The 24,657-nt window shown below is 41.1% G+C and overlaps 3 protein-coding genes across 5 annotated transcripts in view; all 3 read left to right on the forward strand.

The window, feature by feature from the left end:
* The window catches only part of dock11 (dedicator of cytokinesis 11), a 54,003-nt gene extending 38,314 nt beyond the window's left edge, over positions 1-15,689 (forward strand). For both annotated transcript variants that reach the window (XM_067261857.1, XM_067261858.1), the window contains 15 exons: positions 7-122; positions 243-380; positions 481-663; positions 1,303-1,416; positions 2,087-2,302; positions 2,820-2,877; positions 4,082-4,188; positions 4,606-4,728; positions 5,259-5,372; positions 6,360-6,506; positions 6,901-7,111; positions 8,864-9,054; positions 12,094-12,194; positions 12,424-12,562; positions 14,497-15,689. In XM_067261857.1, the coding sequence (XP_067117958.1) occupies positions 7-122; positions 243-380; positions 481-663; positions 1,303-1,416; positions 2,087-2,302; positions 2,820-2,877; positions 4,082-4,188; positions 4,606-4,728; positions 5,259-5,372; positions 6,360-6,506; positions 6,901-7,111; positions 8,864-9,054; positions 12,094-12,194; positions 12,424-12,562; positions 14,497-14,586 (2,048 nt within the window). In that variant the 3' untranslated portion in view covers positions 14,587-15,689. The remainder of the gene's footprint in view (positions 1-6; positions 123-242; positions 381-480; positions 664-1,302; positions 1,417-2,086; positions 2,303-2,819; positions 2,878-4,081; positions 4,189-4,605; positions 4,729-5,258; positions 5,373-6,359; positions 6,507-6,900; positions 7,112-8,863; positions 9,055-12,093; positions 12,195-12,423; positions 12,563-14,496) is intronic.
* Positions 15,690-15,989: 300 nt separating this feature from the next.
* The window catches only part of LOC136967890 (interleukin-13 receptor subunit alpha-1-like), a 48,458-nt gene continuing 39,790 nt past the window's right edge, over positions 15,990-24,657 (forward strand). For both annotated transcript variants that reach the window (XR_010879538.1, XM_067261866.1), the window contains exon 1: positions 15,990-16,089. Coding sequence is in view for 1 of the 2 variants with exons in the window: in XM_067261866.1 (XP_067117967.1) it covers positions 16,075-16,089 (15 nt within the window). In the remaining variant the exon portion in view is untranslated. The remainder of the gene's footprint in view (positions 16,090-24,657) is intronic.
* Positions 16,012-21,192, forward strand: LOC136967892 (interleukin-13 receptor subunit alpha-2-like). The gene is made up of 10 exons (XM_067261867.1): positions 16,012-16,150; positions 16,703-16,830; positions 17,094-17,238; positions 17,576-17,675; positions 18,110-18,324; positions 18,441-18,583; positions 18,824-18,947; positions 19,183-19,273; positions 19,420-19,501; positions 19,726-21,192. Exons 1-10 carry the CDS (start codon positions 16,075-16,077, stop codon positions 19,795-19,797), a joined length of 1,176 nt encoding a protein of 391 aa, XP_067117968.1. The 5' UTR covers positions 16,012-16,074; the 3' UTR covers positions 19,798-21,192.

The raw sequence follows: 24,657 nt of genomic DNA on the forward strand, positions 1-24,657 counted from the left end.
GTCCAGGGATGGGGCCGTCTGAGGCCGAGGTCCACCACCAAGCTGTGCTCGAAGGCAACATCTCCACCGAGGCGTGTCTCAGTGTGTTGGACGTCCTTTCGCTCTTCACTCAGAACTTCAAGGTCAGTCCACACGCACACACACACAGACGTGTTCGGCGGATATTGACGAGCTGAGGTTAGTGGCTCATATGTGATCTGCTCATCTGTTATTTCTTTCACCCACTGTGCATTTACACCCAGACCCAACTGCTGGACAGCGACGGTCAGAACCCCCTGATGAAGAAACTCTTTGACATCTACCTGACCTTCCTCAAGGTCGGCCAATCAGAGGCCGCCCTCCGTCACGTGTTTGCCTCCCTCAGGGCATTTATAAACAAAGTAAGAAACATAAACAGGGACGGGACCAGACACGGTTCAGTTATTTGGATAGTCAAGCTTTTATACCGGTTTTCAAACCGCATTTTTTTCTCTCCCCTAGTTCCCGCCGGTGTTGTTTAAGGGCCGTGTGACGCTGTGCGCGGCGCTGTGCTACGAGGTACTTAAGTGCTGCGTGTCCAAGATGGCGTCCCTCAGGGCGGAGGCCTCAGCCCTGCTGTATTTGCTCATGAGGAACAACTACGACTACACCAAGAGGAAGACCTTCCTACGCACACACCTGCAGGTCCGGACAGAGAGAGAGTGTGTGTGTCTGTGTGTGCTTGTGTCTTCATCTGAACATTTCCAGTTGTGCAAATAGTCAGATATGGTGAGCCATATACATCATGTATTTACCCAGGCAGCATTGAATGGCTACATTTACATTACATTTACATTTAGTCATTTAGCAGACGCTCTTATCCAGAGCGACTTACAGTAAGTACAGGGACATTCCCCCCGAGGCAAGTAGGGTGAAGTGCCTTGCCCAAGGACACAACTTCATTTTGCACGGCCAGGAATTGCACCGGCAACCTTCTGATTAATAGTCCGATTCCCTAACCGCTCAGCCATCTGACCCCCCTGGTTGAGCCTTTAATTCCAGGCCCCAAGTGCATCCTCTTCTGTTCTAGTCTGAGACCCAGGCAGACTTGACGGTCCACACCACACTCGCTTTGATCATTTCACCAGAGGGTCTGGAACAACTTTTAAACACAGACAACCCACCGGCTTCCCAGAAGCCAATCCAGCTTTTCCATTCATTCTCTCGTTGCTTTATTGACACAAATCCGTGAGTTCGGGCCCATGATTCATGCGATGGAACAGACGCAGGCTGGGCTCGGTGTTAACGCCAGGACCCCCTTGCGCTTTTTGATTTCCCGCACAGATTATCATCGCCGTGAGCCAGCTCATCTCAGACGTGGCCCTGACAGGCAGCTCTCGCTTTCAGGAGTCGCTCTCCATCATCAACAACTTTGCCAACAGCGACAAGGCCATGAAGGTAAGAGAGAGCACGCTGTCCTCAATGTTCTACTCTGACATTCTAAGCTACCACTCTTGCATTTGCATGTATTCATTTAGCTGATGCTTTTTACGCAAAGGGATGTATTATTATACAGGTAGGAATGTATGTAGTTACATGATGTGCCCGGGGGTCCCGACCCCTACTTTGGGAACCACTGATTTAGCAGACACTTACAGTAAGCGACTTACAGGGCGACTTTCAGTAAGTACAGGGACATTCTCCCCGAGGCAAGTAGGGTGAAGTGCCTTGCCCAAGCCATCTGACCCCCCTCGAGATAGTGATGAAGATTGTGGGAGTCAAAGAGATAAGCTGAATGATCTGACCCAGAGGTCAACAGAAGGTTATTGATCCTGACATGAATCATCCTGGTCCAACAGTGGTGTCACACTGGGACTATACATCATTCTGCAGTTTGTTTATCTGCTCCGGGAGTTCCCAGAGTAGGTTGTAATCTGTTATTTTAGTAGGGAGCAATAACTTGCTCAAGACACTGCTTGTCTTGACCAACTGGTAATACTTTGGCTGTAGGATCTCTTGGCCTAAAGTTTCTTCTCTGTGTGTGCTTGCTTCTGTGTGTGTGTGTGTGTGTGTGTGTGTGTGTGTGCGCGCGGGTGTGTACATGTGTGTGTGCGCGTTCCCCCAACAGTCGACAGCCTTCCCATCGGAGGTGAAGGGCCTGACCAAGCGCATCAGGACAGTGCTGATGGCCACGGCCCAGATGAGGGAGCACGAGAAGGACCCCGAGATGCTGCTGGACCTCCAGTACAGCCTGGCCCGGTCCTACGCCAGCACGCCCGAACTCAGGCGCACCTGGCTGGACAGCATGGCCCGGGCACACATAAAAAATGGAGACCTGTCCGAGGTACGTCCTGCTTCATGTCGTTTCTCCTCCAGAGTTTCGGGAACACGTTGGGTAATCATTGGGAATATCCATATGTATTCATGTGTTGATTTTTACCAACCAAATTCCTTTCCACTGACAGTATTATCACGTAGAAGCTGTCTAATGTTTGGTTGTCCTATCCATGAACACGATTAATCATTACATTTATGGTTAATGTACTGTAACTAAAGTCTAGACTCGTGCTAGCGAAGACAAGAGGGAGCGTGTGCGTGTGTGTGAGTGCTTGCGAGTGCTTGATATGTTATCAAGTATGACCAGGTGTTCCTGTTTCTTTGTGTTAAGAAAAAGGAGAACGTACCCTCATGAAATGTTGCAAGGCTCAATGAAGTGCCAGTTTTAAAAGTGCTGCATTTATATACTTATACCATGCAGTGATGTGCTCTGAAACAGCTACATTGGAAGAAAAAATCATGATGTCATACTAATTCAAGATTTATACTCACCCAGCACTGGTTTGTCTGTCTTGTCTCAACAGGCTGCTATGTGTTACGTCCATGTGGCTGCCTTGGTGGCAGAGTACCTTAACAGAAAGAGTAAGACTTCCCGTGTTGATCCTACACTCTCACTTCCACTCATGGTCAGTCAAGACACTGTGGATCCACCAAGGCGTTAGAGAAGGGGAGGTTGGAGGGCTGGCAGTGTTAAGATGTGTTTCTACCACAAGATCCCTTAACTTTTCATTTGCAGAACTACTTTTTAAAGAGTTAGAAGGTTCCTGTCCCCAGATGACTAGGCAAATTAGGCTGATGTATGCACTGTATGTATATATATAAAATAAATAGAAGTGAACTTATACGGGACACGCTTTGTTCCGTATTTTTGAGAATCATCTCAGGGCAAACCAATGAGAGAGAAATATTAGGTTACAATTAAGACAGAACAATCCCTCCTGCTTTCCCTCAGCCTGGTTCCTGCAGTAAAAAACATGGCGAGGTCCAGGGTATAGTTCCTAGTTCTGGGGTAAAGTTCTGCAGTGGAAACTCGTCGTAGACTTGTACCTATTTGTAATCCTCCAAAAAGTAAATCAAGTATTGCTTAATAATAATTGAATTTAATTGGGTTTCTTTGACACATTTGGTCATTTTTTTACATTTCTGTATCAATCTTCTTATTTTTCAACTTCAGTCAGAAGTGAATTTCCAAGAAGTCTTAAAAGCATGCAAATCATCCACATTGACAATACACCACGTACAATCTTTTGCAATTCTCTCTACGTTCAAGCAAAGAAAAGATCATATCCTTTACAACTGTGGCATTTGGTTATGCATCTTATTGTATTGTTTGTAGAGATTTGCATAAACCGTTTGTACGGTAACAGACAGTCCAAAGGTTTATACCGTTGTTTTTACTGGCCCTTCAGTTGCATATACTGTACGTATACTCAAAACATGCACAATCAATCAAACACTCCATCCAGTAGGGTCAAAACAAAAATTAGTAGAGATCTCCATGGCTACTTTTCTATTCCATTTCAACTATGCAAATTCCCGACAGACTAACCGACTGACCAAGCCTCACAGGAAGGGAAGTTCTATTACAGTAAACCATAGTTTTTTTACACAGTTTTAAAAAGAAAAGCAGACATCGTCACACATCAACTAATATCCTTGTTGTAGAGTCTGTATAACAGTGTGGTTCTTGAGAAGAAAAATTCAATTTAATTTCCACAAAGTCTGTTTGGCACCATGGATCCTGGTTTGTGGGACTTTGCTACAAGTGTGTGTGTGTTTTCCCCAGAGCTTTTCCCCAGCGGCTTGGCAGCCTTCAAAAAGATCACCCTGAACATAGAGGAAGAGGCTGCCATGAAGGAAGACACAGGGATGCAGGATGTCTACTACTCTGAAGTGAGTGCAGGGGCATCGCTAACGCCAGGGAGAGAAGAAAGGACTCCCAGGTCTCCTGGCTTGGCAAGGGCCCACCATTGTGCATTTACCGCTAGTAAACAGTGTTAAGTTGAATGAAACGGGATTCCTTGAAATGCCTCCTGGTGTGTGACCCAGAGTTTTATTTGTACAGTAACCGTCAGAAAATATATTTTCCAACTTGTTTATTATTAGAAAACCATTTGGTGCCAAAACGTGATTCATTCGTTCTCATTCAGTCATTACTGCAGGCCCATAGTGACGTCATCATAGAGTTGACCTCAGGTCGTTTAGTAAAGGAGAACCTCCAGGATAACTTGTTTACATTTTGATAGGTCTTGGTGTTGTCAGACGCTGGTTGATGGTACATTGATCCCATGTGTGTTTGTTGGCATTCAGGAGGTGTTAGTGGAACGCCTGGAGCTGTGTGTGGAGGGATTGTGGAAGGCCGAGCGATATGAGCTCATCACACACATTGCCAAGCTCCTCATCCCCGTGTATGAGAAACGCCACGAGTTTGAGGTGCGTAGCCTGAAAACCCACAAACGACAGCACGGTGACAGGAAAGTGGGTAGATATCTAGTAGAAACAAAGGAGACTACATGACACGTATTTATGTATGACTGATCTAGGCCTGTAGAGCTTCTTTATCCATCACAAACACAAGTACACACACAAACTCACACGCATGCACCGATATTGTACAGCCGGACACACACAGATACACACAGATTTTCCTTGCAAGTGTTTATAATGCATTCAACAAACCAGCCCGTGGTTTATGGAATACATTCTCTGGTGTAAATACTGCTGTGAGAAGTTTACTCTACTGTTTTTAAATTTAGCTCTTTTGGCTAGTTGCAAGCCTCTGTGTTGCATCTGCCAGCAAATCGGCTCAATCAGAGGAGAAGTCAAACATATTTCCTTTAGCTTCATGGAAGCTTGCTCACAAACACGTCAGCACAAGCACGTTTCCCAGCAGCGCGTGTTCTGTCTGCATGCCAACAATCCTCAGCACTAACAGGGCAACGCCGTGTTCCGTTTCGATGCAGAAGCTGAGTGGACTGTACGACACGCTGCACCGGGCCTACAACAAGATCCTGGAGGTGATGCACTCAGGCAGAAGACTCCTGGGGACCTACTTCCGAGTAGCCTTCTACGGACAGGTGGGGAGATCGAGGATGCAACACACACCCCGCTCACACACACTTCCAGAATCTCAAGACTTAGAATAACTTAAGAGAATGACAGCACGGGTAAATGTCACACGTGACTTTGCGCTCTCCGGTTGTGTGGAGGGCGGAGTCTGACGGACATGCATTGATCTGTGGAAAAGTATCATATGCTATAGTCAAAATAAAATCACCTAGAATCAGTCTAATTAATAATTAATTTGTTAATTAATTATTAATGAACGCATACTCCTTCTGTCATTAGAATGTTACCCACCTGGGGTTAACTAGGGTTGACTAGATTAAATAGAGACACAGGTCCCTTTGCATTCTCTAAAACATATCCTGCTTTCTTCCCTGGGGAAAAAACCTGATCTGATATGACAAGATTAGTAACAGCTGTGTAAATTGATATTTGCCATCACATGTAGTACACAGTGACATTCAATCAGATGGCATGTCAATGAGGCATTTTAGAGTAGTCAAACAGACCCGGAAATTACAAGAAGGAAGTGCAGAACACACCACCACAAATGTCAAAATTGAGATGTCAAAATGTCACTTCTCTCTTTACTATTATTATTCTTAATATCAAACAGGTATATCAAAGGCCATACATTTATGTCAATTTGAGAACTGTGTATTTTAAAACACACATTTAAAAGCCTGATCAAAAGTGTCTGCATCCAGTACAATGCAAAAATGGAGATCTACGTATCAGCTAAAGAGGAGGTTAGGAGAACAATTCACTCGCATGAACAAAGTCACAAATTCACTTGCATGAACAAATCCCTTTAACTGGGCATTTGCAATGAACCAAGGATTTGACCAATGGAAACAGCCATTTTTATTTGGCATCCGGGAACATTGTTGCAGCTGCACCCACTGCATCTGCTGTTGATATTCACAGTTGTACGGCTCCCATTATCCGGCCCTCATTACCAGTTAGCCCTGTTTTGTCTCAAACTGATGTGTCTACAGGGCTTCTTTGAAGAGGAGGATGGAATCGAGTATGTGTACAAGGAGCCAAAGCTCACAGGTCTGTCCGAAATCTCCCAACGTCTCCTTGCGCTCTACGGAGATAAATTTGGAGCCGAAAACCTTAAAATCATACAGGACTCCAACAAGGTAACTTAGATTCCAGAAAATGCTGTGAGAACAGTCAAACACATGTATTTTTCTTGGACTCGTAGTGGATGTCAAATCCAGTTCAGTAATTTTAACCAGAAACTACTGTTAGTTCCACGCCTTCACGGAGCTGGCTACAGATCACTCAGCCAAACCCATCTAGCTGTTTTTGGTGGGAAACTTAGCGATGGCTGTTAAGTTGTTGTCTCTTTATAACATCTGGATGACATTGTATTCTTGTTCGGATTAGGTTGATTAGTTTCATAAGGCTATAATTTGTTTACTTTCTGTACATGCTTAATCGATTTTACGTAAAGGATGCTTTATTAGTAACACTATTAACTTTTATGAGTTACAAAGTACCTATCAGTTCCGACTTTTAACTTCCCACTAGGTCAACCCCAAAGACCTAGATCCCAAGTTTGCGTACGTCCAGGTCACCTTCGTCAAGCCCTACTTCGAGGAGAAGGAGGCTCCAGAGAAGAAGACGGACTTTGAGAAGTGCCACAACATCAACCAGTTTGTGTTTGAGACGCCGTACACGCTGAACGGAAAGAAACACGGAGGAGTGGAGGAGCAGTGCAAGAGGAGGACTGTGCTCAAAAGTAACCATTACTTCTCACATTCTTTTTTGCTTACCCCTTTTCACAAAAAAAATGTTCTACTCCACTCCTTAGAAATACTTCACTACTTTATTACCAGAGACCAAAATATATAGGTTTTTGTTTAAATTTTTTATGTTTACCTATTGACAAATGGCTTGTTTGTCTTTCTGATAAGGACTTCCCCCTTAGGCCAGTAGTAGGTGGTAGCTACCCCTGGTGACAGCAGGGTGACAACAGACTAAGCTGGGCTGTTCTTCCTCACTGCACTCCATCTAAGAACCATACCACTTACCTATTCACATAAACAAATTCTGCTAACTGTAGCCTGATTACACTATCTACAACACAAATTACCTCCTCGAGCCAAGTCTCGATCTCTCGCTTGTACTGAATTTGCCAAGACGGTCACCTGATAACAATTCTGTATTTTAAAACGCTGGGTGATTTGCAACAATGGAGTAGGTTAAGTATGTTAACATATCTAGAAATCACAAAGTTATCATGAAGAAAATGTAATCATTTAGCGGACACTTTTATTCAAAAGGACATACGGAAAGTGCATGCGGAAAGGTCGACAGAACATCTTAAGACTAAAGAACAGAACCGTCTACACAACTAACCAAAATATGTGGTTCAACCATAAAAAAAACGACGATACCTTCATCAAAACATAGACCGGCGTGCATCTAAGTCAGGGAAGCCACAGTGAGAACAAGGCCTGGGGCCCGTTCTCTGTACGTCGCTTATTACATCCGAGATCAAATGACACATCCAAGATGACATCATCTTGCTTATCATGATCTGGCTAATTCGGTTCTTCGAACACACTTGTTGTTTATGATTAATATAGCTGGATTGAGTTATACGTTGGTCTAAAAGGGGGTATGTATCGATAGTAGAAACCTTGATCAGCAACGCTGCTATTGGCTGCTCACATAAGTCTATGGCTGCTCACCGTGGCCAAAATGAGCGCCCTGTTTTTTCCGCAACAGAGCCAACAGAGCAACAGCTTGCTCGAAGGTTACTCCGAATTTGAAGATTTTATCAGAACGCCAGGGAACACCTCAAAGTCTGAAAAATCCAAGAAAGAGGGCTGGCAAAAAGTAGCAGACCAAATAAATGTAGAGGAGTTATTACAGTAAGCTATAGGTCTATGTTTTTTTTATTTTCATACTTTCATATTTTCATTTATCATCTTTAATGTCATATGATGTGGTTTCAACAAATGTATTATGTAAATGACACCCTCACAAAAAAAACGATAGGCTATCCTCTCAAAAAGTATAGGCTAGCATATCGCGCTGTGCTTAAGGAGCCTCACGCAATGAGCAATTAATTCGGTTTCATGTTAAATTCTGCTAATTATTCTTGCACCTTCTGCAACAGGTTCCTGTAGTAAAAACGGACAAGACATGTCTGTGACAGACTTCCTGTATCACCTCTGCTTGTAAAGCCTCAATCTAATCGTGTTTACATAAAATAAACCTGCTCCCGAGCAGGTTTAAGCTTACGGACCTGTTGCTATGACAGCAAGTCCAGGATGAGCTTCGAAGAACCGAACAATCCAAGATAATGACAAATCGTCAACAATCAAATCCAGCTAACTGAGTTAGCGACGTACGGAGAACGGGCCCCTGGTTGTTGTGTTGTAGTGGTTGTTGTGTTGCTGATAAGCAAAACAGTTGGCAGACACCTACACAAATGAGCCGTGCCAGATATGCACCCATGCACTGCCTTCTCTGCTCTCCCTAGCGGCCAACACGTTCCCCTATGTGAAGAAGCGTGTGGAGGTGATGGGGGAGAAACACGTGGAGCTGAAGCCGGTGGACGTTGCCATAGACGAGATGAGGGCTCGCACGGCCGAGCTCCACAAGCTGTGCTCCAGCCAGGAGGTGGACATGATCCAGCTGCAGCTCAAACTGCAGGGCTGTGTCTCTGTACAGGTAGGCCCACAGTGTACATAATATATACAGTTATATACAGTTACAGGTCATACAGTTATATAAAGTTACAGTTATATACAGTTACAGGTCATACAGTTATATAAAGTTACAGTTATATACAGTTACATGTCATAGTTATATACAGTTACAGTTATATACAGTTACAGGTCATGCAGTTATATACAGTTACAGGTCATAGTTATATGCAGTTACAGGTCATGCAGTTATATACAGTTACAGTTCATAGTTATATACAGTTACAGTTATATACAGTTACAGGTCATGCAGTTATATACAGTTACAGGTCATAGTTATATACAGTTACAGTTATATACAGTTACAAGTCATACAGGTATATACAGTTACAGGTCATAGTTATATACAGTGTTTATGGGAATTTTGGACCATTCTTCCAGAAGTGCATTTGTGAGGTCAGACACTGATGTTGGACGAGAGGCCTGGCTCTCAGTCTCTGCCCTAATTCATCCCAAAGGTGTTTTATCGGGTTGAGGTCAGGACTCTGTGCAGATCAGTCAACTTCTTCCACACCAAACTCGCTCATCCATGTCTTTATGGCCCTTGCTTTGTGCACTGGTGCACAGTCATGTTGGAACACTAAGGGGCCATCTCCTAACTGTTCCCACAAAGTTGGGAGCATGAAATTGTCCCAAAATTGTTGGTATGTTGAAGCATTAACAGTTCCTTTCACTGGAACTAAAGGGCCAAGCCCAAGTCCCGAAAAACAACCCCACACCATAATCCCCCCTCACCAAACTTTACACTTGGCACAATGCAGTCAGACAAGTACCATTCTCTTGGTAACCGCCAAACCCAGACTCATCCATCAAATTGCCAGAAGGAGAAGCATAACTTGTCACTACAGAGAACACGTCTCCACTGCTCTAGAGTCCATTGGCGGCGTGCTTTACACCACTGCATCCGACGCTTTGCATTGCACTTGGTGATGTAAGGTTTGGATGCAGCTGCTCGGCCATGGAAACCCATTCCATGAAGCTCTCTACGCACTGTTCTTGAGCTAATCTGAAGATCACATGAAGTTTGGAGATCTGTAGCTATTGACTGCAGAAAGTTGGCGCCCTCTGCGCACTATGATTTGGATAGCTGAGTGAATACTTTTGGCAATATAGTGTATATACAGTACAGGTCACACAGTTACAGGTCATACCGTTTTTTACAGTTACAGGTCATACAGTAATATACAGTGACAGGTACATACAGTTACAGGTCATACCGTTTTTTACAGTTACAGGTCATACAGTTATATACAGTTACAGGTACATACAGTTACAGGTCATGCAGTTATATACAGTTACAGGTACATACAGTTACAGGTCATACCGTTTTTTACAGTTACAGGTCATACAGTTATATACAGTTACAGGTACATACAGTTACAGGTCATGCAGTTATATACGTACAGTTTACATTTACATTTATTCATTTAGCAGACGCTTTTATCCAAAGCGACTTCCAAGAGAGAGCTTTACAAAGTGCATAGGTCACTGATCATAACAACAAGATAGCCACAAAAACATTGCGAGTAGCCAAAACATGAAGCACACATTGTGAACAACCAAAGTGCAAAGGGAAGAACCATAAGAGCATGTAGTTAAACAAGTTACAATTAAACAACATGAACCGCTATAAGTGCAAGTGTACCTGTGGAAAAAGCAAGCAACAATAATAAAAACAATATATCACAGCAAATACAAAAATTTCAATCAGTTACCACTAACCACAAGAGCAACAAGTCTCTAAGCAAGAGTCATTGTGATCCTTGAGGAAACTAACATCGGGTCAAGCGAACCATTCCTAAGTACCGTTGTACTCCCGGAACAAGTGCGTCTTGAGCCTTTTCTTGAAGGTGGAGAGACAGTCAGTGTCTCTGATGGAGGTGGGGAGTTGATTCCACCACTGGGGGGCCAGACAGGAGAAGAGCTTGTGTTGGGACCGGGCGGTCTTGAGCGGTGGGACCACCAGGCGGTTTTCTGAAGAAGACCGTAGGTGACGGGTGGGGGTGTAAGGCTGCAGGAGAGACTTGATGTAGACGGGTGCAGTCCCGTTCACTGCTCGGAAGGTCAGTACCAGGGTCTTGAATCTGATACGGGCCATGATAGGTAGCCAGTGGAGAGAGATGAGGAGCGGGGTAACATGGGAGCGTCTGGGTAGATTGTAGACCAGGCAGGCCGCTGCGTTCCGAATCCTCTGAAGAGGGCGGGTTAAACAAGCTGGGAGACCAGCGAGCAGCGAGTTGCTATAGTCCAACTTGGAGAGGACAAGTGCTTGGACTAGCAGCTGGGTGGAGTGCTCAGACAGGTATCTCCTGATCTTCCGGATGTTGTAGAGGGTGAATCTACACGACCGGGAGACTGCAGCAATGTGGGACATGAGGGAGAGCTCGTCGTCCATGGTAACCCCAAGGTTCCTGGCAGAGGATGAAGGGGTCACCGTCGCAGATCCCAGGGTGATTGAAAGATCGTGGGAGATGGAGGGTTTAGCCGGGATGATGAGAAGTTCTGTTTTGGCGAGGTTCAGCTGAAGGTGGTGTTACAGTTAGAGGTACAGTGTTACAGTTACAGGTAACACTGTGCCTGATCTAGCCTGCAGCTTGGTGTCTCTCATTTCTCGTTTCAAAAGGCCGCACTATAGGAGAACCAAGCTAACCACTGCTGCCCCTTATCAAACTTCCAGGCAGTGTCTCAAGTAGACAGGGTGTTGTGTAAATACACACACTTGCAATTCTTGTCGGTATCATAGGGTTACTCAATAAAGTTTACTCAAATACTGTGGCAACCCTACAGCTAACAGCTGGACTGTGTAACTTGAGATAACATCCCATGGAAACTATTTCTGACCATGATTTAATCCTAACACTTTTATTAATGAAAAGAATGTAAAACCTCCAGAAATGGCTTTGTATGGTTGTTTTGTCATTTCAAAAAAAGATTTTGTGTGTGCAGATCTTCCTTTTTGTTTTGTTTGTTTATTGTTGTTCTCATAACCTTGGTTGCCCCCCAGGTGAACGCTGGGCCCATGGCTTATGCCAGAGCCTTTCTGGATGATTCAAAAACCAACCTGTCCAACACCAAGAAAGCGAAAGAGCTCAAGGAAATATTTAGGTGGGTGCAAGATGGGCATGGCCCAAGAAAGGCTGTGGTTGTTCTTGGCTAATCTATTCGAAACATGCCATCTGCAGATTTAAAGGGAAGACTGTAATTGAATGTATCCTTGTGACTTGCTCTTAATACAACGATACTTTTTACCATCCAACCCTGTCACACCAATCCTTTTTAATTTGTATTCTTGTATATGTGTGTGTCTGTGTGTGCGTGTCGGTTTGCGCTGTAGGCGGTTTGTCCAGGCCTGCAGCATGGCACTCGACATCAACGAGCGTCTTATCAAGGAGGACCAATTTGAGTACCATGAAGGTCTGAAAACCAACTTCAAGGATATGGTCAAGGAGCTGTCTGACATAATCCATGAACAGGTACTATACGACCATACACGCACACACGCACGCATGCTTTCACTCTCTCCCTTTCTTTCTCTCATACCTGCATCACTGGCATCTCCGTTTCTAAACAAAGGCTTACACACACAGGGGTTCGTTTCTCCTGAACTTTGGACTTTAATCCCATGCTTTTTTTATCTGTTGCATTTTTCAGCTATGTAATCAGGCACCTGCGTTATCTCAGGCCTCCCAAAAAATATATACATTCCTGCTACGTCATAGTCCATATCCACCCATTGTAACGATACCAGGTAGATCCCAGAAAGGGAAGAGGACCCAGACGCAGAGTAAACGGTCTGGTGTTTTATTCCACACAAAGGACAAGGCAAAATCGTAGTCAAACAGAAACAGGTCGGTAATCCACAAGGCAGAAATAATCCAACGGGCTAGGCACAATACAAGGTCAAAGAAACAGGGCAAAGGTTAAACACTATAGAAATCAATCCGAATATATATGCTCAGTTTGTCGCTAACACAAACAATACCACACAATGAAACAAACGAAGGGCCTGACTTAAATAGGCACGCTAACAATTAACAGGTGAAATCACTACAACCAAATGACAGCCAGAACAACACGGGACATAGAAATGTAATACTAAACAGTGAAAAAACAGAACTAGAACCTGAAGCAAAACCAAACCAAAAGAAAGAGGACAAACAAAAAAGGAACATAATAAAAAGAACCCTCACACCCATCACATTCTCGTAAGGTGCAATCTATACTCCCACTAGTTGTGACTGGGTATTTCTGAATGAGATTATTTAGAAATAACAAATCAAAAATGTTATTGATCAAGGGATTTCATTTTCATTTGACTTTGTAATACACTTCGATTCGTTTTTCTCGTCCACTGTAATACAGTTGAGGGAAGTAAACTGAATGCATTTGGACACAGGGACCTAAACGTCCAAGCTGAGACTACTAGGATGGGGGTTAGATCCTAAACGGGTCCTTCCATATACAGGGAAATGGGAGCCAGTGCTTCTCTATTTAGCATTGAGGATTCATGAGCTGAACTAGGGAAGAAGCCCTGTGACTGCCTAACAGCCCTGAACAATTGTTTAACTATACAGACATTTCTAGAATTACAGTATGTGTGTGTTAATTGAGTATGGCTATAAAAAGGCAGGGATTTAGAGATCGTTTCATAGATATTTGAGAATGGAGAAGTTACTTTCCTTGTTGTGAGAAGCTGTCTGGGGAGGTGCAGTTGTGTTGCAACCCGTTTCATATAGGAACGTCTGCAAAATGGTTCAGAGAGCCGTCAGGGCAAGAACTGACTTGCTGTACAGTTGCACAAGAACACACACACACAATACAATTGCTTGATTTTGAAAACGATACACATGGTGTAGTATGATGAGTCAGTTTGGTTTGCAGTGAATGATGGTTTTCTCAAAGATGTGTTTAGACCATAACTGCCTGCCGTAGAGACGTTTTCTAATCTTGTCAAAAGTGCTTCTTTCGGTCTCAGTGCAGTCGTCTGTCTTTCTAACTTTTCTTCTTCTTGTCTTTGCTGCCCTTCAGCTTTAAGAAAGCCAGGTAATGATTTATGATTTTACGTGTCAGTTACATATGTAAACTGCCATCTGTGATTATAGACCCCTCCTGTAAATGTGCTGATTGGCCGTGGGGTGCGTCTGTAACAGAACTCATAAAGATTGCACTGGTCCATGGTCGATGGGTTTAACTATTTTATTATATGGTGTCACCACAAAAAAAGGGTGCAAAAAAGTCAGAATTTCATTGACATGAACTAAAGCTCAAGTTTAATTCTTGTCACATGTTGGAAGGGTTATTACTATCATTATTTTATTCATTCATTTTTATTGTTGAGACCTGGCGCTAGCTTAACATATTACATGTTACAACATGAATTGTTTTAATAATTTGAAAAAATCCCCAGATCTACCAGGAGGACATGATGCGCTCCCTGCTTCAGAACTCCATGCATGTGTTTCGTGCCATCAGTGGAACTTCAACAGACCTTGGCTAGTTCTCTCCAGTCCTTCTGTGCCATCATCTTGCCTTAAAACAGAATCTCCTTGGTCTCTTGGTCTTCTACAGACCTTCCAGAGTTACTGTATGTGTTTTAGGAAAGGCACCTTTGAGTTGGACATGGACAACACTTTGACCTTGCAGGCCCCTCTTTCTTAGACCAAGGCTACGTAGTTATGTCCAACAAAATATAATGGGTTTGAAATACAGAGCAGTATTGGGATATCTCTGTCTAGACTGTGGAGTGGAATGTATGAGAGCAAAGTGACACTGTACATACAAATGTAAGCATGTCAACCTGATGTTATGAGTCACATCTGTAAGATGACTTTGCACTTTCGTGGGAATGGTATGTTTTTATTTTAGTTTTAGTGGCCAGGATACTTGGTCTTATTGTACGTTTGACAGAACTCTATGCAGACAACAGTACTCACTACCTCTGTGTTTTCCAGTGTCAACCAGACCTCAGGCTGTAAGCTACAGAAAACTCTTGTTTGCCTTACATGCTAGTTCTGTATGTGTTTGAGGACAGTGAGGTCTGTGTATGGATGCATCATATGCCAATTACTCTGAGCGAAACTAAGAATGTGGCTTTGCTGTTGTCTGTGTAATAAAGCCTATGGGATGGTGTCATTTCACCATGAGCTTATCTTATAACTGAACTGATTGTGTGCTGTACACACAATATCATTTTTTCATTAGATATGCTGTGCAGTTGCTTACAGCTTACTGAGGTTTTAAGGAGCCATTCTGTCTCCCTATGGTATGTTGTGCCTCAGTGCCCCATCCTCAGTCTCTTCTATTTCGTTACAAGTTCTAGAACTCAGTAAAGTGCTGTTTGTCCAGTATTTCACAAGTGCTACACTGAAATGAACAGAAATATGATAATATGCAAATGTATATAATATATTGTTATGCTGTAAATGAATACACTTTATCTGTGTATGTATGTATGTGAGTATTTATATTTGTATTATCTTGGACAAATAACAGGTCCAAAATGTGGTCTAGTAAGATAAATGTTAATTGTGTTTTTTATTTGAATTTTTAATTGCATTGTGAGTACAACTGCTTATCAATCATACTTTGTAAAATCGTTGATAATTAAAAGATTTTTGCATCATATGGACTGAACACTTTTCTTGAAATTTATTTTAAAACTCTTAGCAATATTCGGACCTTGAAAAGCGTTCTAGGAATGAATGTGTACATTTCAATGTTATCAATTTGTTATCTCCAGTTTCTCTCTCTAGTGGTTCATCTAACTCCTCCCTCCCAGTTTATTCACACATAGCCTACTGGGTTTGTTCTGACACTGTCACTCGTCTGCCAGAGTTTGTGATGGTTGGTTTTGTTTAGTTATCGACAAAGAAGTAGGCTACCAGGTTTTTTGTGCCGGTACTTCAGTTGGCTAAATCCTTGACTTGTGACTTTACGATAACCTGGAATTCTGAAGGACATACAAGCGTTTAGGGAACGCAGGGACATGCTTTTCGAGTATTTTGAAATTGTTGGGATTCTATTATGTTTCATTTTATTTTCGGAATCCAAAACACACAAAGGTAAAACTTAAGTTTAAAATCACAGTAAAAAAAAAAGTGTCCTCAAATTGAATGTACTTGCTTAGATTTTCCATGAAACCAGGAATCCAAACCAGCAATTTCCTGTTTTCCGGGTATCAGCGTCAGAGAAACGTCAACCGACTGTTGTAGTTGTTACAGGCCGGGTTTCCCAGATTCGTTAAGAAGCGTTCTAGAGCGCACTTAGAACGTTCCTAAGAAGCTCTTAGCGTTAAGAGCTTCTTAACGAATCTGGGAAACCCGTCCAATGTCAGTTTAGTCGTAAATGTATTTCTTCATTGGCCTATCCGTTTTTAGGGAACCGGATGTTAAACAAGAGATTATTGTTTAATTTCAGTAAACTTAGTTCTTAGTTCTAGTGGGACAGTAACTTGTCATTTTTAACCACCCTTGACATAGGCTAGGCATAGGCTAGGGAATGATTTACAACAGCAATCGTGAATTGTTCTCCATCAGTACTCGTTCTTGTCATTTAATCAGATTTCATTTCAGTTGGTTTAATTGTAAATCTAAACGTTCTTGCGACTCCCGTAGTTCCGCTCCCTGCACCGACCAACCTGTCGATACGCTGGCACGATGAGTTCTGTCTGACGCTGTCATGGCAGGCGCCTCAGGAAGACTTGGGCAAATGCAAAGTGAAGTTTTATATACAAATTGACGAGGTGAGACGAATAGCTGTATTTTTGTAGGCTATATTACTATAACAGCTAAAGCTTAGTGAACAATCGAATGGGCTCATGCATTGAATTGATATTAATAACCCCCACTTGGAATCAGAAAGTAAAATTAATATAAACCAATGTATTCTTTTTATATAGTTAAACACATCTAGTCATTTTGTTTTATGGAATATTGTATACAGTTGGTGTAGTTTCTTGTAAGAAGACATGTTCTGTTTAATTTACAAGTTGTCTTTATTTTAAAGGGAAAATACCTAATTAATCAAACAAATCGTACATCGTGCCATTTCACCGAGAAGACGGTGAAGTACACTGTGCAAACCGAGCCCATAGATTGTGGAGACAGAGACCGGAGTGAACCTGTGACCAAAATTATCCCTCAACACACAGGTAGGCTACTTAATAACAGTACATCAGCCTCTTAACAGAATGGAACTGGACTGTAATGGAACAATTAAAAATCATTGGTCACATTGTTAATTTGATGCCCAGTAAATTCACTGATTTAAAGATGAGTAGCGGAATAGAATAGTAACAAACAGTATTTCAAAAAGGTACTTATACTACAAATAAAACGTACCTGTTTTATTAAAATGATTATCCACCATATAAAACACATTCAAACACTAGCTAACACTTTACATTGTAAAACTAGTAAATTGCAGGAAATTGCTGTTATTGATAGGTGGATCTCCAAGGTCTTTTATTTGTTTTCTCCATGTTCTAGAGCATATTAAGGAATTCAGCTGTTACCTCTACTCAACCAAGGACATGAATTGTTTCTGGCTGACATCCAATCATGTTTCAGACCTCCAACTCTTATATAGGTGGGAACTAAACTTCAATGGAAGTTCAGGCAGGACACAGAATGTTTTTATTTTTTATAATAATAATATTTGGTCTAAGTGATGACTTATCTTATGATCAAGTAAATTATGTAACAAACCTTTGTTGTGATAGTGAGATGATTTTCACTTTGTCACATATCCTGGCAACGGTCACTTCTATTTATAGTGTATCCCATGATCACAACACAAAACAACTTTTGTTATGTTGTGATCCAGAGGTAAATAAATTGACAACAAAACAACTAGGCACTTTTATTCATGGCCTCTCTGGATTACCATAAGAATAATTTATTTTCATTACAAGTTCATGTACAAGCTCCCACCCACAGCAAATGTCTTCATATACATATTCTATAACTGATGGGTCAATTTGGAAATGTTTGTAATCTTTATTGATTCTTCTTATTTATCAGGGGGGAGGACAAAGACCATTCAGCAGCATGTACAGAGGACAAAGATACCCATTTAGCAGAATGTACAGAGTATCTCTACAGGAATGGTGTGAAGACAGGATGTCACCTACATGACAATCAAGTGTCCAACGTGAATGACATATATTTCTTGCTCAATGGTACATTCGATGGCTCACCTTTTCAAAATACCTTCAAGAGGACTCCCAGCATACTTGGTAGTTACAACACCAAATGTCTTCCCTTTTCCAGTCTACATAATGCTTTTTTTGAACTGAACACATGACATAAACCATACTCTCAAACATATAATTTTTGATCTGACTCTCCTCAGTCAAGCCCCCACCCCCCACACTCAACATAAAACAAGAGGGGAAAAAGCTTGTCCTTGATTGGGTACCACCAGACATATTTCAGCCTGACTGCTGGAAGTACAAATTGAATTACATCAAATGTGGGGAGACTTCCTCTGTCACGGTAAGACATGGTAGAATAGTGTGGATGTTTTTATAGGCCCTATACAGTAGTGGTAAGAGATCAAGAGTGGAGTTGGAGTTGAGACTTATCAAGAAGTGCGCCATTAAAAATGTTTTTTATGCAAGATACTAATGGAATGTGTTCTCAGTAACAATTATTTAGAAATGAATTATAATTTATCAAAATGTAAACATGCATTTCAAACAACAAATCTTTTTTATACATTTAACTTCTTTACAGAGTCAAACAAATTCAGCCAGCATACCATATGACTCAATGTGCCAGTACAAGATCCAGCTTGAAACTACAATAAAATTCTATTGTGGGGAAGGCAGCATCGTAAGAGGCCCATTCGAAGTTTATGGTATTTTCACTTGGATTTTTATTGTAATCAAATGTATAATGTATTTATTTGAAACACCTTTCAAGCCAGTACTGAAGGTGAGTTTGCTAAGATATAGAAAATTGTCCTAGTTTGATCACAATGTTTTGACTTTTGATAAAACTGCCACTAATACAGTTAATTGTCTGTTTCCACAATTTGTGACCGATTTTTTTTTTTAAGGCCCAGCTCATGTTGTACATTTTTTTCTCTTCAGGTCAGGATAATCATAACATGATAGTGGTGGCCATCATTGTTCCAATCATCATCTTCGTTTCTGTCATCATTGCACTTGTGTGTTTAAGGAAGTAAGTGGAAATGTTAGGCTCCATTGTTTATATATGGTATATGTAAATAACGCTGCCATTATGTTTTCGTTTTACACAGACACGTTTATGGAAATGTAGAAACATATCAGATTTAATAAGTGAATGTGGTTTCGATTCCTTTTCAGGCATAAAACCATTATTTTCCCTGACATTCCCAAACCTCAGCTAATATTCAAGGACATAATGAATAACAATAAGGAGCCAAAGGTAAAAAAAAAAAAAACAGGGATCAAACTTTTGTTTACAATAAATGTCAGAAAGATTCAATGTGTATTTATTGATTTAATTTTAACACTAACTGTATGCTATATCTACCTCTTGTATCTGTTTAACTCTCCGTCCCTCTCTCTACCTCCCTCTCTCTCACACATACACAAACGGAGAGACACTACTTCTGTAACAGACCCACTGTCTTTCCTGTTCTGTTCCAGAACCCCATAGAGAAGCTGTATGTTCCAGTACCAGAGGAGGTGTATATTCCAGTGCCAGAGAACATGAAATAAAATTCACCTAGAGACCAACCCTCTACCTACCCAGCCAGACTAGGCACACAAACCTTACATGTATGGTTTGCTTGGTCTGAGAGAACAGTCAGACATGCGACTAATGCCGGGATTCTAATTTGACAACTCATCGTGAAAGGCAGCGTTCGAGGATTGTGGTGATGCCAGTCTCACTCAGCAAGGCATTAAATTATGGCACTGATCTGACATGGTGACCATCATGAAGAACTCAATTACTGTGTTACATCCTGGCATAACCCAACCTCAGCGACGACAGGGATACTTGTGGATGGGCTACAGCCCAGTGTTCAGTTAAGGGATCCACCTTAAAAGTAGGGAATGGAAATTATTTATTAAGTATTATTATTGCCTGTGTTCCTCTCGAGGCTTATTGCTGTAGGAGATGGCAGCTTTCAGACAACAACGTGTGCCGTATTCTGGTGTGTAGATCGTAAGAAGGGTTTGTTGAGAGTGAGGGTAGAAATTGACTCAATGGCCTCTCTCCCAGTGAATGTGTGGAAGGTAAACGTACAACAGTGTCCAGCTGGTAACACAGTATGAACCACTCAAGAAGGCTCATGTTGCCAATCTGAAGAACGACTAAGAGATGGTTTTGGCAACAGACACCCTGAATGCTACTTCGCCTATTTGGACATTTTAACGGTCACAACCCTTTCTTTGCTACTGCTATACTTCATTTTGTACATGTTTTTAAAGGCTCATCAATTTTGTACAAATTTGGGGGAAATATAATAAGTTGATGTATTTTACAGTAGGCTACAACCCTTTGAACCGTCAAATGTTGCATACTCTGTTGTAAATATCTTTCTTTGCAGAATGTTGTGTACCGTATTTTCCGAACTATAAGTCACACTTTTTGTATTAGTTGCCTGGTCCTGCGACTTATAGTCAGGTGCGACTTATATGTCAAAATATATATAATTTAACATGTTTTTAAATGTTAATTCATACTGACTGACATGAACCAAAGAGTTCAATGGATTCAGTGATGTGGAATGAGATCGGGAGCTTGGTGAACTTGCTTACCGTTAACTTGCTTGTTGGACCCGCTAGCTTGTTATGTTTAAACCTTGTGTTATCTTCGGGTCATTCTGACCCATCAGTCATTGTGACCCAAAGAAAATTATTTTTATTTGTTTTTGTATTGGGTAAAATTGGGTAAACACAACGGTGGTTCGTTATGAACCTTTGGGTCATGTGACCCGAAGGCAGCACAAGGGTTAATTTAGCCTATTCAGCCTCCCAGGTATGTTCTTTATGCTATTGTGTAGCTGAATAACTGTTAATGTGTTACCTTAACATACCGGACACCTATTCAGCCTTCAAGCTATGTGCAACAACAAAGTAATATTTAATTAAAATGATGGAAAACAATGTATTTGTTCCCAGTGGGCAATTGATGTTGAAAATACATCAAATTTAGATCAAACATTGACGTCAAAAACTGGTCAAATATGCAAATCAAACTGACGTCAAAAACATGATGTCCATTTAACACACTGATGTTGAAAATACCACAAATTCAGACACATTTTTGACATGGTTTTTATGCGGCTGCCCCAGGGCCCCGTGCCCCTCCAAGGCCGACTTTGCGTGACTTTACGAGAACGGGACCTTTGTCATTTGACGCAGTAGATTAGTAACTGAAAGAAGCTAATTACTACGCATAGACCAATCCAACAATCCAGCTCTTCTTATCAAACGTAACAGTCATTTAACTCATGGTTACAATGGTAAACCAGCACAACATGACAATTACCACTGATAGGGCACCAAAAGCAGGGCATTGGATTCGCAGGAAGAAGACTCTGGCCTCGCCAGCAGTGCGCACGGGCCAAGCATGCGCCTTTAAAATAGCATCTGAATAACACTCCACTGACTTAAGTTTTTCCTGGTCTGTTGCGGAATTGTTTTCTGAAACTGCAAAATAGACCCAGGGAACGTTTGCGCCGGAACACGCACAAAGTAGGGGGGTACAGTACTCCCATGATTTGGCTATAACATTGTAGTTTAAATCAAACAGTAACATTAATATTATTTATTGAAATGTTCTGTAATGTACAAATAATATTTTTCCATGGGAAGATTGGGGTGGCAGAATTTTTTATTGGGGTGGCAGCTGCCACCCCTTAGATCCACCACTGTATAGAGCTAGGACTAGACTCTCCCTGATCAATCATTGTTCTGCGTAACCTAGGCTCATTGACAAAGGAAAGGAACCTTAAGGCGGCGGGGAGTCTATAGTTTCACTCTGAATTTATAGTTCATAGATGTGAGTTGAATAAATATGAAATCCGGCCGACAGAAAGGTCTCAGTAGTATCCTGTCTCTTCTTTGTGTTATTCTGGATCTCCAGTTGGATGGTAAAGAAAGACACTTTTACCCGTTTGCAGCCAGGCAGCGGTTGGATTTAGATGGGATAGTAGGCTATATATCAAACACAAAAAATGTTCTAACTGGGGTTGTCAGCAGACATTTAGCTTCGCCTTCTTGTATTCAATTTACGTAGCAACGTATCTGAAGCACACGCCGTCCTTGAAAATCGTTATATCCATCTTCCTAAGTTACACCCTCCTACTTTATCCGTCTTCCTACTTGCAACAATGAAATGAATAAGTCGTGAAATAAATTATTAAATATTAAAATAATTAAATGTATGTAGAAATACACCATTAAATATATTACATGTTTTGTTTTTTTATTTTATTTGTAATTAAATGTATCCTCTTGTTATTTAATTATTTCATGGTTTATATATTTATTCTTTAAAGTCCACAAAATTCCTCCTTCTCCCTACTGTATACCTTATTTTGCCAATTAATTGTTTACTTGTTCATTCAATTTCATATGTGACAGGTATGTAACGGACGTGGCCACGCTCCGTCACAAGGTCTACGGACCGATGTTCGCCACTCGCTGGGCTCGAAACACGCCACCTCTGACTTGCCAAGCGTGACACTACCAGCTACGCCAACAAAAAGCTAGCTCTTTGTTGACGCGGGTGGCATGTTATAGGGTGAATACTGGTAAAGTGGGACAATGGGTAAAGTGGGACAGTTAAGCTTTATAATTGTTATATTTACATGTAAATGTTTCCATTCATAAAAATCAACACTGAGCTCATCATAAGCAAGTATGCGATAAAAAAATATAGGTTACGTGGATATGACATCACTTCTGGGGGGTGTGGCTTATCATATTCAACAACCTTGCAGTGAATCGCGATGGTAAGTAAAAAGACATAGCATTCTGAGGTAAATAATGTTAAGGTTATAAAAAATAAACTTATGGATTGTTTGTAATTGTTACATATTTTGTTATGGGATGTAATGGTGAATACTTAAAAAAATATATCATTAATATTAATCATCGACTTTCTATAAAAATGCGATTTTGACACTGTCCCAGTCAACCAATAGTGTATTGTTAAACTGGGACACGGTATTACTGGCAAACTGGGACAGCCATTTAAATCATTCTAATATGGGAAATTTAGTTCCCTTTTTATTGTTTTGTTTTTTGTTTTGTCACAAAAAACAAACAAAAAAGAAAGATGGAGGGTACAAGCTTGGATGACCAGGGCATTTGCAACATTTGTAAAGCCAAATTTGCTGATGAAAATGATCTCAAGAAGACAGAGGATTGGATCATGTGCATTGTTTGCGAGGACTGGTTCCATAAGACGTGTGGCGAGGAGAATGGCATCATTGAAGATGGGGAGGCATTCACTTGTACTGGCTGTTTGGACGCATAGACTAACCTACTATACAAAAAGCTGAAATTAAATTTTACCTGTGTGAAATTAGTTAGCCTATAAGATGATATGTTTATGAAGGTTCTTCTCTTTTTATATGTAAATGTATATGAAATAAATGAAACTAAATTAAATATTGTGGGCAGGCAAGAGGGAGAGGGTGAAACTGCTTTCCCTTAAAAAAGTGATGTTAATATTGTTGTTTATATTTTTATAGTGTCATTAGGCCTACACTTGAATAAGAATTTAATGTGTTTGAGTTGTGTACCAGTTTGCCAAGAAAAGTGTCCCAGTTTGACAGTACCGCCTGGAAAAATGTGGTTTGGGGTCAATGTGTGTTTGAGGAAGAGTCATCCATCCTGTATTTAATGTTTCTTTCTTTTTTTATTCTGTACAGTACAGTACAACTCTTAAGCAATTTAAAATGGTATCATATGAGGGGCTAAGACATTTGGATCATAATAAAAAATTGTGCAGAAGGTAAATTATCAAAAAGTGTCCCACTTTACCAGTATTCACCCTATAGTTGAGGAGTGAGTTTCACATTTACAGTTACACATCCGTATATCCAGGGATGGGCAAAGATACATCAAAATGTATTTTAAAATAAAATACCAAATACCTTAATTGTAAGTGTATCAAAATGAACTAGAAAATGCAGCAGCCACAACATGTATCAAAATAAACTACTATATTTTAATATTTTAAAAATACTAAAAATACTTTTACAAGGGAGCATTCCCTTGACAAACCTATCTACCAGCCTATTTGATCTATTGCTTCACCAGTACACTAATTCGGTTGATTAATTAATTTAGTTCCTTGGTGTTTGATAATGAAGGGCCTACATCAGCAACACTGACTCCATGACAAGTCAAGAATATTCTGATGAAACGCTTTATTGTATTTTTACATTTACATTTAGTCATTTAGCAGACAATGCTCTTATCCAGAGCGACTTACAGTAAGTACAGGGACATTCCCCCCGAAGCAAGTAGGGTGAAGTGCCTTGCCCAAGGACACAATGTCATTTTGGCATGGCGGGGAATCGAACTGGCCATTTTTTCGTGCACAGCTGACGAAAA

This window comes from Osmerus mordax, chromosome 23, assembly GCF_038355195.1.
Source record: "Osmerus mordax isolate fOsmMor3 chromosome 23, fOsmMor3.pri, whole genome shotgun sequence".
Taxonomy (NCBI): Eukaryota; Metazoa; Chordata; class Actinopteri; order Osmeriformes; family Osmeridae; genus Osmerus; species Osmerus mordax.